Source organism: Daldinia vernicosa (assembly GCF_022497035.1).
Source record: "Daldinia vernicosa strain CBS 139.73 unplaced genomic scaffold F5Y00scaffold_38, whole genome shotgun sequence".
NCBI lineage: Eukaryota > Fungi > Ascomycota > Sordariomycetes > Xylariales > Hypoxylaceae > Daldinia > Daldinia vernicosa.
The window spans coordinates 129,544-142,961 of record NW_025953954.1 but is presented as its reverse complement, the minus strand read 5'-3'; the positions used below and the strand labels follow the sequence as shown (position 1 = coordinate 142,961).

The 13,418-nt window shown below is 46.9% G+C and overlaps 5 protein-coding genes across 5 annotated transcripts; 3 read left to right on the top strand and 2 right to left on the bottom strand.

Annotated features, from left to right (window-relative positions):
- The first annotated feature begins 181 nt into the window (after positions 1–181).
- F5Y00DRAFT_127179 (glycoside hydrolase family 76 protein) lies at positions 182–2,201 on the top strand. Its single transcript, XM_048004149.1, has 5 exons — positions 182–454; positions 556–676; positions 739–1,097; positions 1,204–1,445; positions 1,534–2,201. Exons 1-5 carry the CDS (start codon positions 367–369, stop codon positions 2,086–2,088), a joined length of 1,365 nt encoding a protein of 454 aa, XP_047862915.1. The 5' UTR covers positions 182–366; the 3' UTR covers positions 2,089–2,201.
- A 385-nt stretch (positions 2,202–2,586) lies between these two features.
- On the bottom strand, positions 2,587–3,670 carry F5Y00DRAFT_242530 (uncharacterized protein). The gene has a single exon (XM_048008529.1). The coding sequence runs from the start codon at positions 3,366–3,368 to the stop codon at positions 2,691–2,693; it is 678 nt and encodes a 225-aa protein (XP_047862914.1). The 5' UTR covers positions 3,369–3,670; the 3' UTR covers positions 2,587–2,690.
- A 570-nt stretch (positions 3,671–4,240) lies between these two features.
- Positions 4,241–5,925, top strand: F5Y00DRAFT_127162 (NAD(P)-binding protein). The gene is made up of 2 exons (XM_048004148.1): positions 4,241–4,667; positions 4,842–5,925. The coding sequence occupies exon 2, from the start codon at positions 4,842–4,844 to the stop codon at positions 5,895–5,897; it is 1,056 nt and encodes a 351-aa protein (XP_047862913.1). The 5' UTR covers positions 4,241–4,667; the 3' UTR covers positions 5,898–5,925.
- A 1,277-nt stretch (positions 5,926–7,202) lies between these two features.
- On the top strand, positions 7,203–8,468 carry F5Y00DRAFT_264005 (uncharacterized protein; the record flags this gene model as incomplete). Its single annotated transcript, XM_048011588.1, has 1 exon — positions 7,203–8,468. The coding sequence occupies one exon, from the start codon at positions 7,203–7,205 to the stop codon at positions 8,466–8,468; it is 1,266 nt and encodes a 421-aa protein (XP_047862912.1).
- A 596-nt stretch (positions 8,469–9,064) lies between these two features.
- Positions 9,065–12,053, bottom strand: F5Y00DRAFT_242527 (glycoside hydrolase family 2 protein). The gene is made up of 7 exons (XM_048008528.1): positions 11,374–12,053; positions 10,847–11,315; positions 10,713–10,792; positions 10,552–10,621; positions 10,333–10,495; positions 9,432–10,274; positions 9,065–9,363 (listed from the first exon to the last, which is right to left on the bottom strand). Exons 1-7 carry the CDS (start codon positions 11,449–11,451, stop codon positions 9,204–9,206), a joined length of 1,863 nt encoding a protein of 620 aa, XP_047862911.1. The 5' UTR covers positions 11,452–12,053; the 3' UTR covers positions 9,065–9,203.
- Between the last annotated feature and the right edge of the window lie 1,365 nt (positions 12,054–13,418).

Below are 13,418 nucleotides of genomic sequence, written 5' to 3'. Positions count from 1 at the left end.
TATTTTATTTTCTCTCTTAACACCGAGGCGCAGTTATTATTAGTCTTTGCTGTTGGTTAAGCCATATTTGACAACCACTACCATAATCACCATAATCTAGTAGATCTCAACTTTTATTAAGTAGTTCTTAGCGACCGCATATACGGATCTGACCAGAAAGGACAAAAGACAATTCTTATTAACGGCAAAGCTGTCCGAATCTTTGCCGTTCGACATGCAATACAACCGTAGTACGTGCTTACATGTATAATGTCATTTGTATTTTCGATCCTACTCGTCTGAATTTCATCCACCAACAACTACGCTTCACTGTTCACGGGGAACTGTCGATAATTCAACAACGTCGCGCGACTCCAAGTCGCAAACATGTTATCCGCCGCTCGCCGCCTTCAAATATTATGCCTCGCTCCGGCAGTCGTGTTAGGAGCGCTTGAAGTTGATCTAAATTCAAAAGGTACGCATTTTCAGTCTCTTCTCTTAGCAGCGCAGGATTCTCCCCAAGGCTCCCTAGCGCCGCCCGCGACAAATTCTTAATACTTAAATATATACTCTTAGACTCCATCAAAAATGCCGCCAAGCAGGTCGCGTATGACTTGATGACCTATTATGATGGCAACGAAACAGGTCACGTACCGGGCATCTTGCCGGGACCACCGCCGGACGGAGACTACTACTGGTTTGTCGCCTTCTTTCCCACCTTTCCCGCCGAGGGACTATTCACTAACGGTGCGGGACCAGGTGGCAAGGAGGTGCGCTTTGGGGTACGATGATAGACTACTGGCATTACACAGGTGACGATACGTACAACGATGTCACGTTCCAGGCAATGCAGTTCCAGGTCGGTGAAAACGAGGACTACGCGCCCCGGAATTGGTCGCTCTCGCTCGGTAATGACGATCAGTCCTTTTGGGGCATGTCAGCGATGTTAGCGGCTGAAAACAGGTTCCAAGACCCTCCTAGAGACAAGCCGCAATGGATTGCACTCGCCCAGGCTGTTTTTAACGACCAGTCCGCACCGGACCACTACGATGGCATCTGCGGCGGTGGCATGAGGTGGCAGATCGCCCCCACTAACAAGGGTTATGATTATAAGAACAGTGAGAACCCCTTGTACCCAACAAAGAAGAAAATGCATCAGCAATGGGAAGATGGGAAGAGGGGACAGCGGAATAAGAAATGGAAGCCGGCTAACATGACGAATAGCCATTGCCAACGGTTGCTTCTTTAACATAGCATCCCGTCTAGCCCGATACTACAACAACGAAACTTACGCGGAGTGGGCGATCAAAACGTTCGACTGGATTTATAACGTTGGGTACATCGACAAAGATTGGAACGTATTCGATGGCGGCCACGTGCAGTACAACTGTACGGATACCAACCGCCAACAATATTCGTATAACGCCGCCATCTTATTGTCGGGGGCGGGTTACATGTACGAATATGTAAGCAACCTCCCCATATTCATATCCTCGAGGCGTTCTGGAGAGCACGTGAGTAAAACGAAGACCTAGGGAGCTAACTAGCCCACAGACCAACGGCAGTAAAGTATGGGAGGACAGGATCACCGGGCTTCTAGATGGGATGGAGCGTGTATTCTTCGTAAATGGCACGTTGTACGAGCCAAGTTGCGAGGGTGGCATATGTACCTCGGACATGTTGAGTTACAAGGGATACGTGCACCGATGGCTAGCCGTAACGACGCTCACAGCGCCCTTCACCCGCGACCGCATCATGAATCTGCTCCGCTCATCCGCCGAACACGCCGTCAAGCAATGTACCGGCGGTGCCAACGGCCGCCAGTGCGGTTTCCACTGGACGACCGGCGTCTACGACGGCCAGACCGGCGCAGGCCAGCAGATGAACGTTCTCGGCGCGCTTACGAGCCTACTCGTCGAGGACGCGAATCCGCCCGTTACTAACAGCACGGGCGGCACCAGCATCGGCAATCCCAATGCTGGAAATCCGAAATCTTCGGTGCTTCAGGAGACCCCTGTAACGACGGGGGATAAGGCCGGCGCGGGGATATTGACCGCGTTCTTGCTTGGTACTACTATTACTGGTGTTCTCTTCATGGCATTAGATTGAACATATTTTTGTTCGTGTCTGTTTGATTTTTAGGGGCGTTTTATGTATCAATCTCACATTTTTTTCAACAAAATTTATTCTTATATATATATGCGAGAGTCTCTTAAAATTTTACATTTCGGTCAAGGTATACACGTTTGCATTCGACTAGGTATGCCTCTTACATCCAGTATGTATACTAGCATCTCGGGAGTTAACTAGGGCATAAATATTACATTGGAACCTTCATCCTACGTGTAAGGATCGTCTGGCTCTCTGGCTCTCTGGCTCCCTGGCTCCCTGGCTCCCTGGCTCTCGCGATGCTTGGCTGAGTTCAGCATTCTGATCACTGGGCTTAAGTCCGATACGTAATACAGCGGATGATGTGAGTAGAAAAGACGGTAGGCGCTAACTAAGACAACGATGGTATGTTAGTAATGTTCTTGTTATAATCGCTCTCTACATTAGAGTCATTCATTAAGAATTTCACAGAAATCACTCATCTCTAAAAGTTTCTGGTTTGTTGCTAATAAGCATCTATTAATATTTATGATTCAATCAAGCATTATATCCAACCAAACTCATACAGACCAGTAGTGACTATCCTCAACTAAGACCATTACTTATAACATTGCCATACCCGCCACCAAGCCAACTGCCACGCGCATAGCACCCTTCACAGCTGCGGTCGGCATAGCTGCTGCTTCGGAAACACTGCTCGCGCCAGAAGTGCTGGCAGACTCGGCTCCTTGAGAACTTCTTCCAGTTGAGCCTCCAGTTGATGTGGAAGACTCACTATTCGAGGCACCGCCTGTGCTTATTTCCAGTGTTGCAGTCGGTGCTGAAGTGATAGTAGCGATAGAGGTTACACCGGTTGATGTACCAGTAACAGAAGCCGAGCTTGCTGCCGAGGTGGCTGTCGAGCCAGAGGATTCCCCGGAAGATTCGCCAGACGCCGAGCTAGAGCTAGACGCGGACGTAGCGGCCGAGGTAGAGGCCGGAGCAGAGTTTGCAGTCGAAGTAGGAGTCGCGGAGGCACCGAAACCCGGCAGGAAGCTGGGCGAATAGGTGGCGGTTCCTGAGTAGCCATCGCAGCCCGGAACGGTTGTCTTGGGTGGTGCACGCCCGCCGCCACAGTCGAGGAACTCGCAAATCTCGCCGGTGTCCGGGACGTACCAGATCAAGCTGGCGCCCCCATATTTTACAGTTGCAGACGATACGCAGCCGGCTATGTCGGTCTTGGCGGCGGCCTGTCCCGCAAGCAGTGCGGCCAGGAGGACTGTGGGTGCCTTGGCGTACATGGCGTTTAATACGGAGGAAAATACGACAAGAGTAATTGCCAAGAGGTAGGATTAATTCAGACTTGGAGATGATGTGCAGTAGTGAGTATATGTTATGTAGGAACGAATGGACGGCAGCCCTTTTTATTTGGGATTGCCACGACAGGAAAGATTTACACTTCGTAAGGAAGAGGCAAAAGAGAAAAAGGTGAAGAGAATTGAAACGGCAAAAAGGTCTTGTCATTTCCTTTTAGCGCACGGCACAGTCCTTCGAACGCATGACTTATTTTAATTTACTATTTAGGCAGCTGTCGAGCTAGAGCTGTTCTTGGATGGGAATTATTCAGCTGTAACCGTCCACCGTAAGCTGTCCAATGAGAAGCCTGGTAGGATAAGGTAAAAGTCTTGAAGATTTCAATTCAGGGGAAGTTTTAACTTATTAGCGAATAGACAATAATATAGAATCTTGGTACAAACTTAGTTATTACATAAGGTAACCCCGAATTGATTGACAATAGAGGCTTTGTCTCTCTGTCTGTTTAAGTAGAAAAGGGGTAAATGTGTATGACCCTTCGTGTAACAACGGTAAACATCTTGTTACCTAGGTACACTATAATTACCTCATGGCCACTTATATTCAACTCTATAAGCCGACATCAAAATACAACATTATATAGAACGTATTAATATTATAAGTGATATACACCGACTTTACAGACGATATATAAATTAACCCTCCGATAAAGTAGTACATTTCTATCTAGTCAACTACGCACAATTTTGGCCAAGTATTATTACGGATAGACCTAGGTAGGTACCTTATAATAAAACTGGTTCTTCACCTTGACTTAGTTTAAGCAGATTAGATCGGTAACTATTGCCACTAAACCACACCGCGGCAACATATCTGCTGCATTCCAAAAGCCCCGAGCAGGTTGGAAAACACCGATGAATAACCCGATAGGTAATGATCTATCAATTATTATTTACAACCAAGCAAGAGTCCAAATTCAATTATAAATCAAACTCAAGACCCTGCTCTAGATCCCCGGAACAATCCAATCAAATATTTTCTATCCCGTTAGCACGCCACCACATCACCACTCCAAGCAATACAATGCGCATCATCGAGATTGGATATGTAATTCTCCAAATGCTAAAATCAACTTCACAGGCTAGGGAAATTTAGAACCCGTACTTATCTCATGGTTGCGACCATAGCCTTCATACGTTAAATCGCCGGACCACTGAGAAGGCATGGAATAACGGCCTAGGTATTGGTGCTGGGTATATCAATAGTTCAGTCTCAACTAGATTTAGGTATAAATATTCATATTTCAATAGAGTCGCATTCTCACTTCTTGCTCGCCCCCTCTCATCATACGAACGTCTACGGGCTTAACTAAACCCACATCTCTCTTCTGCATAACCTTAGTTTTCCTAAGATAATAGCGATACCAAAGACTAGAAAACACTGCTAATCCAAACCTCAAGATGGCACCAGGAAAGAAAGTTCTCATTGTCGGACCAGGATTCATCGGATGGGCCGTGCTTGAACTATTAGCAAAGGAGAACTATGAAGTCACCGGGTACGTCAGGAGGAAAGAACATGCGGATCAGATCAAGGCCTCTGGGGCCACAGATACGGTGCTTGGTGACCTAAACGACAAGACATTGATTACGAAACACGCGTTATCCCATGACATTGTGATTCACACGGCCACTGCAGACCACCTCCCAAGCGTGGAAGCTATCTTGGAAGCCGTCCAGCAGCGGGCCGAAAAGGGGCTGAGCACAATCTATATCCACACTTCCGGAACGTCCTTGATAGATGACGGGGCAGCAGGGGCCTATAAGGGAGACAAAGTGTACCACGATAACATCGTCTCTGAGATAGACTCCGTTCCTGACAATGCGCCGCATCGCCAAATAGACCTTGCTATTGTCAGAGTCCAAAAGAAGTTAAAGGAGAAAGCTAAGATCGCCATTATGATCCCGCCCACTATCTACGGCTACAACCCGCACCACGGACGGCTTTCGATCCAGATCCCGGTACTCACCCGGTACGCTCTTAAGCACGGGTATGCGGGATACGTAGGCGCTGGCCTCTCCGTCGAGAGCAACATCCACGTGAACGACTTGGCGAGAGGATATGTCACGTTGCTGCACCACCTGGAGTCAACACCAGCGAGCAGCCCCGATATCCTCGAGAACCCGTACTACTTTTGCGAAACGACAGGAGACAACGAGCCGAGCTGGAAGGACATCGCGTCACTCATCGGAACGGAACTCCACAAGGCTGGTCTCATCCCTGACTCGAAGACACGCACGATCCCGCCCGAGAACTACGGAGACCTGTTCATGGACTTCACGCCCGGTACAGTCGGCCTTAATAGCCGTAGCCGAGCTGTGCGGCTCCGCGAGTTGGGGTGGAAACCCGTGGAGAAGAGCTTGAGCGAGAGTTACATACAGGACGAGCTCCCGGTGATTTTGAAAGAGGATGTGGATCGCAAGGCTTTTGATGGATACCACGGGGTGGTTGCTAGCTGAAGTGGTTAGACTAATATGAGTTTGTTGCTTTGTTAGTACCCTTGTGTGGGTATTTTCTTGTCATGTGTGTGATGTGTAGGTGGGTAGTTTGGTAGGGATTGTAGTAGGTAACAAACTGCCAGCTGAGTCCCAGCCGCCTTAACAGTAAATATGTTAGAGGTACCATTGTTTATCAACTCAATCTAGCAAGCCATCATGCTGCTGCTGCCAAATACTGACGGCATAAAGGGAGCATTTTGGGCAGTATATCATTGCGATTACTTATGAAATATTGTAGGAATAGCTTGACTATATCACTTATGATAGGTTTGATGAAAACCTGCAATCATCAATAATGAATAATGATGTACAAACTAATCCGGATACATTGCATTTTATAAAGACGCCCATTGGTTTTAAGGTACCTATATAGTCCGATCATGTTCACTTCCATTCGGCGATACTCTTCCACTTCAATTTAAGATATCCATTCCAGCCCATCAATTTAAGACGCGCTATATATTAGGTAAACATATTGTAGGAAAGGTTGCCTAGCTTTGACTGTACTTACGTACGGGTACCTAATATATATTTACTTGAAGCACCTCGTAGAGGCAGGTAATCAAGTACGCTCCCTACCTAACCTAGTTTAATGAATTTAATATTCCTAAGTTCTATTTTCGGTGGTCTAGCTTCATACAAAGTCATTCACGCAAACTTAAATCCCTTTATTACGAGGGCCATGATTATTTCGAAACTTATTTCCGAGGTAACAAAATGGATTAATCCGTTGTCCGGGTGAATCCATACGCACCTACTCAAATGATGGGCTGCAGTTACTCACATCTAGTTGCCCAAGATATGTACCTACCAATATTCGTAACGTAGAACTGTGGATCCCTAGCAACAGTGACTCAGGCACTCATACAATGAGGCAGTCACTACCTGCATCTACGCATATATAAACAATAGCTAGATCCTAATCCGGTAATCCTAATTATCACCAATAACAACAATGTCACCACTAATCTAGGGAATCACAGAATCTCCTATATATAGGTATATATGGGTGACGAATGATACACATCATCCCATTACAACAACACGTCCATCACCCTTAACTCTAACATCCTGACTCACAACTATATTATTCTTCCAAACTTATATAAATAATCAAGGTATGTTTACGCAACTCCTCTTATCTTTCGAGAAAGAATCTCTTGCCCTATCTCGAAAACCGTTAAGCTGTCGCATACCCAGTCTCAAGTCGTCATCGTTCTAAACACTTTCACATCTCACGATATCACACGCTATACTATCTTCAACATGCCGAAACTAATTAACTCGGTAGCTTATGAACTAGGCCTAGCCAAAGAAAAGAACGAAGACCTCCAAAGACGGATCCAAAAGCTGAACGAGGAGGTATCACAACTCAAGGCCTACATCAGAAAAAATAACCTCCCGTTACCCAAAGCGAAGCAGCCAATAACCTCACGACCAACCATTGAGAAGGGATTTCTTCAGACGACAGAGGCTTCGCGTAATCGAAGTATCCAAACACCTACACGGGAGAAACCAGCATGTACCGAGAGCGTGGTAATTTATGATCATGGAAAATCTACCGAGTACCCATATACCGAATACAGCCACGGGTACCGATACGTTGATGGAAACTTGGTGGCAATCGGTAGCACCTGGGAGGAGCCTCGTTACATGAAACGGACTGCATCGTCGCGGGATAAGAGCAGAGGGCCGGGTCCATGGACAGGAGCTTTTTGGGAACGCAAGATAAAGGCTGAGAGGGAAAAACGCTCCCTTGACTGTGGCAACGAAAATGATAGTGGTTACGAAGAACCAAACGAAGAAAAGCTCGAAGAAAGTAAATCTGCCGAGGAACTGCTCGAAGAAAAAACGGAAATTGGGCGAGAAAGCCCAAGTCATCTTCGATTTGTCCCGACGAGAAGCGAGTATATATACGATACTCTAAAAAGAAGTTTACGCCTAGCTCAGGAAATATTCTTCCACGGTGTTCGGAAATATTTTCCTTCCTATGCCGACCAATTAGATTGTCCGCAAGAAGTACGGTTCGGGCGTCTCGAGCTCGACAGATTCTTTTACTATCCGTACACTTTGACGGTACTTGGAATCCCAGGGCGATCGTTTGGATTATCGACTCTTAGGTACAAGCTCGAGGGGATTAGTAGACTGCGCAATACCGTGTGCCATTATGGCTCCTACGAAGCTTCTATGGGTCTCGAGTGCCATGACAGCCTCATAGAAGATGTACAACGCCTAGCTATTTTCTTCGCAGACGAACGACGGGCCTTTCAAGCACGAGCCCTACGAGACAAGCTTACTGCGCACGCAGAACAGTGTCTAGGTCAGATCGAGGATATGATGATGCTTGCTGAACTACCGGGAGCCCGTCCTTGGCTACCACAACATATACGCCAGTTCCAACGTCTCGTCTTAATCAGCCACCCCAAAAACGTGCCCTTTGCTGTTTTGCGTGCGGCAGAGGATTGGAATTTACGAAGCAAAACGCCGATCCGGGAATGGTCCTGCGAGGAGATTGCTGAACAGTTTATCTGAGTCCTCGGAACCAAAACTTCAACGATATTAATTTATCGACTATGGAGCGCCATACAGTCTTTGATGAATTAGAACGAACACTATAATGCAGAACACTCGAATATAAACATATGAAGCGGCAACGTTGATTCAGTTCATCGAGTGTGAGCTCTTCGTCGAAAAGGTGGTAGAAGGTGCTGCGGATGTTGTGAACTTGTACTGCTTGGGGATTAGGTTGTATGGATGGAAGATTCCGCTGTGGTTGTTGGACTGGTGGTGCTTAATTTCTAGCAAAAGGTCAACCGGAGCATAACATGAGGCCTCGTGATAGAGATGATTGCCCATGGCGGCGCTGCTGGGGAGGGCGAATGTCTCATCATCTGACCTGAAGGAGGTTAAAAACAATTTCGTGGGTCTATCATGTAGCACGACAATATCTGGGTACATAATTGCTGTTGCTTAAACACGATTGTCAGTACTTTATAGAATACATAGAGTCTACGCAGAACTTTTTATTCTTGGCATTCCGTCTACGTGTTGGGTGAATACCAGACCCGAACAAGGACTCAGGAGTAAGGAATAAACATAACAATTCGAGGGCAGGGCAACCATAATGATTACAATAGATATCTCTATAAGATATCGAATATTATATTATATAAATAGTATTATTCATACAGTCATCAACTCTTTATATGAAGTATATCTGCACCGGGAGTTATATAAGAGATTAAGTGGATATAGCGGTATTTATACTTATAGCGCCATCCTCTTCTTCGACGCCTTGCCGCCTCGGGCCGCCGCGGCGTCGTAAAGAGCCTGGATATCGGCTTGCCACTGCTTCTTGTCGAGGCGGAGGATACGACGGTCGTAGGTGAGGAAGCCGTTGACTTCTCCTTCGACATCGGTGGTTTGGCTGCATCGGCGTTAGTTACGGCTTGCGATATAAAGGGGTAGAGATTATGAAAAGAGGATTAAACTCACGTCCACACGGCAGCTGAGCATGCGTACTTCTCGATCTGGTCGCGCAGCTCGCTTAGTAGGAGATGACCACGGTAGTTATACGCGTCAAGGTCCAGGTCGATCTCGTAAGTCTGGTTGATGCTGCTCACAGCTTCTTCAACCTTCCACAGGTGCTCTTCGGAGACATTGTGGCCGATTCCTCCAAATTCACCTTGGATGGCGATGCGCTGGTGGTCGTAAGGAGTGGATTCGATGGAGGAGAAAGGAGTACCACACTGCGGGTTTGCGTAGTGGTGGTTGTCGTGCCAGTCGCCGGCGCCGTGGTCGTGCCACCCAGTCGTAGCGTCGACGAACCTTGTAGGGTCAAGCGCCTTGACGCGGTCCGTGAGGTTAAACTCTGGGTAGTAGTCTGTGATCTGGCCCCATCCCTCGTTGTAGATGACCCAAGTGTAAATGCTGGGGTAGTTCTTGTGCTGCTGGATAAGAATGTCGAGCTGGCGTTCCCAGTCAGCCTGCTCCTCTGCATCTGGTGTTCGAAGAGGCATAGACGGCATGTCCTGGATGAGCAACAGTCCGAGTTCGTCGCAAGCTCGGTAGAAGAGGGCGTTCTCTACTTTGATATGCTTTCGCAGCATGTTGAGACCCAAATCCTTCAGGACCTGAAGGTCGTAAACCATGGCCTCTCGGTTGGGCGGCGTGTAGATACCATCGGGCCAGAAACCTTGGTCGAGTGTGCCGAACTGGAAGATGAATTCGCCGTTGATTAGAGGACGCTTAACTCCGTTGATTTCGCCGATAGAGAAGGTTCGGAAGCCTGTGTATGATTGTACAGTATCCTGTCCTAGCTTAACGGTAATATTGTAACTATACGGGTTATTAGATTTTTTTCCGATAAATTGATCAAAGAAGAGGTTAGACGTACAGAGTTGGCGAGTCCGGAGACCATAGGCTGGGTGAGTCTACAACGAAGTCAAAAGGCTGGTTAGCAACACCCTTCGCTGAAGCTACCTCCTTTCCTTTACTATCGATGACGGAGACGGTAACTGGATCAGAACTCGCGCAAGCAGTTCCGACAGTCACGTTAACTATACAGACGTTATGTTAGTGTGAGTCGTGGAGCGCCCCTCCTATATTGACTGACCTTGTCCGGACATGTCAGCGATGATATCTAGTTGGTTGATGTATGTTTCTGGGACCGACTCAAGCCATACCTATTGCGATCAGTGTTAGTGTCGTATACTCCAATATTTTTTTTAAAAAAAAATCCGTAAAACCGGATGCCATATATAGGTGATTACTTACGCTCTGCCAGATACCCGTGCAAGGGGTATAGAAGATGTGCGAGGGGGTACGAGTCTGCTTTCCAACGGGATTCATGTAACCTACAGAAATATTAGCGAGCGAAGATATGAAATAGATAAATCATAACCGCTTACCTTCATGATCGGTGGGGTCAAATACGAAGACGTGCAGGGTGTTAGTGCCATGAGGAGTAAGATGCTTGGTGATGTCGAAGTTAAAATGCCAGTAGCCTCCCCTATGAGTGCCGACTATATCGCCGTTGACATAAACAGTCGCCTCGTGATCCACAGCTTCGAAGTTTAGCAGGACTCGACGACCCTTTTGGGCGAATCCGTGAGGAACGTTGAACTCAGTCGAATACCAAGAATACGTCTGGTTCTGCTGCATAACGCCCGAGAGAGCACTTTCGATACATGAGGGCACGAGAATGTCCTGCTGGAAGCTGTCATCAGCCGGCACAACTTCGCCTCGGTAGGCTCCCTGCTTCCACTTCCAGATGCCGTTCAAGCTCTGCCAGTCAGACCGTTGAAGCTGAGGGCGCGGATATTCCGGCCAAGGATCTGTTCCAACGGAGTAGGTCCAATCAGTATCAAGCGGAGGAGTCTATGAAATGTGAGCTCTTGATTTCGTTAACTAGGACAATTGGCTGGGACGCCCTGACCTGGACCTTATATCCCAATGCTAGGTTGCCCAGCATTGGGACTATAGTTAGGAGGTTTGTAAACAAGTTGGAATGCATCGTGTCTACTTCCCCTCGGTAGACTGATATCTTTGCGGGAGGGTAAAGCAGGCCGCTAGGTGCAGAGCGGTTCAAGAGCTTGGTCGGGTCGAAGAAGAATCTTGCGAGACTGGAGAAAGGCTCGACTCGTCATGATGGTGCAGTTTGGCAGGCCAGCCCTGGTTTAAATAAACTTCTGAAATGGCACAAGATGTGAATGGAAAAGCTTCACGTCAAAGCTATGCCCAAGCTATGGTAGGGATTCTCCGCAATTCCAGACTGGAATGTTTGCTCACCTTCCTAATATCGACGACGGTTAGCCTTTAGCGGCTTGGATATAGGTACATAGAACATAGAACTACTATGTACTTGACCCATAGTCCATGTATGATGAACAAAAGACATGGTGGCAAAACTAGCGCCGTCACCGCTAAGTCAGAAAAGCTTGGTACTCGTTCATCTGGCCTGTTAGCTGCAAAGCATGCTTGGCTCTTAGTCTTAGCATAGGGAGGATATACGGCAGCTGATTTTATGAGGCTGTGTACGTTATATTGTTATTGGACGATTTTATAGAGATTCAGTACCATTGGAACCAAGACTGTCAGAACAGGATCGGAATCCCATCGTGATATTCGGGATTTCATATCCCCATGCTTTATTAGCAGGTAGTACATATGCAATACATATATAGTCTTATATGCATTGCCAAGGGTAATGAATCCTCATCGGATAACCATATACCTATTGTACACTAGGTAGATCATGTATTACATAGTAGAGCGAATATGGCTTGACATAGGCCAAGCCAATTGCGTACTCGGGAAAAGTAAAAGCGAGAGCAGTGGGGAAGATTAGATACCTGTTAATTCAGTACGTCTCTGGTGATGTAGTCAATGCCCAGTAGAGTCCGTTGAAGAAGAAAAGTACATTAAACGTTTAGATGTACGGAATACCTACCTAGACAAATAGACCCGGCTTCGGTAACTCCCCCGGACTGCCGGGTCTTGAAAAGAGAGAGACTAGCGTGGCAGTAGCGTGGCCAAGTCAGAAATGATATCAACAAACGACACAGGGACCGAAGAATAAGACGGAATAAAGGACTGATGGTCACGAGAACGCCGCGAGATTAAAAAGGACCGAATCCCATGTGCATTAGCTCTGCCCGGCGTGTCCCGTCCTTCGCGTGTGTAATGCTACTACTGCTGCCCTAAGCCTGTAATGCAGATTTTGCAGCATAAGGCTGCGAAATAGAAGATAATGGCCAGCCAACTTTGGTGACCGGTACTATTCGGAAGTGAAGAATCTCGGCACTTGAGTCTAGATTCATCAATAACAAAAGAAGGTTTAAACAGAGCTCCCTTACATTCGAATTCCCATAACATGACTACTTAGTTTGACTTGGCAGAATAATGACCGTTAGAAAATATCAGGTCATCCATGGATCATGGCAAACAAGAAAAAAACAACGCGAGATGTAAATGAGAGAATCATCACGGCCGAAGTGGGTCAAATTCCGTGGGATTCAATGTTTAATTACCCCGACTTTTTTTTAGCGTGGTTTGTACATCAGGTATGTACACCAAGCAAATAGGTGCCGCAAATGTGGGGAGAAACCAGGGGTAAAGACCAGTCGAATCCCAAGAAAGTTGGGGAAGCTCACGTAAGGCGGGAGCTTATAAGTGACACAGCTTAAACAGAACTTAGAGAACTTACATGTAAAAAGAAGGAACCGGGTAAGAACCCGTCAAGACCTCGGCAGGAATCGGTAGGCGTAACACTGCTTGTACCTATTGGGTTTAACACCGGAAGCATCTCATTAAGTTGCATAGGTACTTAACCTTATGCTAAGCGAGAGATTGGCGATTGGGAGTATCCTTGGCCAACAATTACCTATCTAGGTTAATGCCAGCCCTTTCTATGCGGGGCCCCAACTTTTCCTTTCTATCACCGCATACATAGGATTGTTACATGAGAAAGAACGATATGTA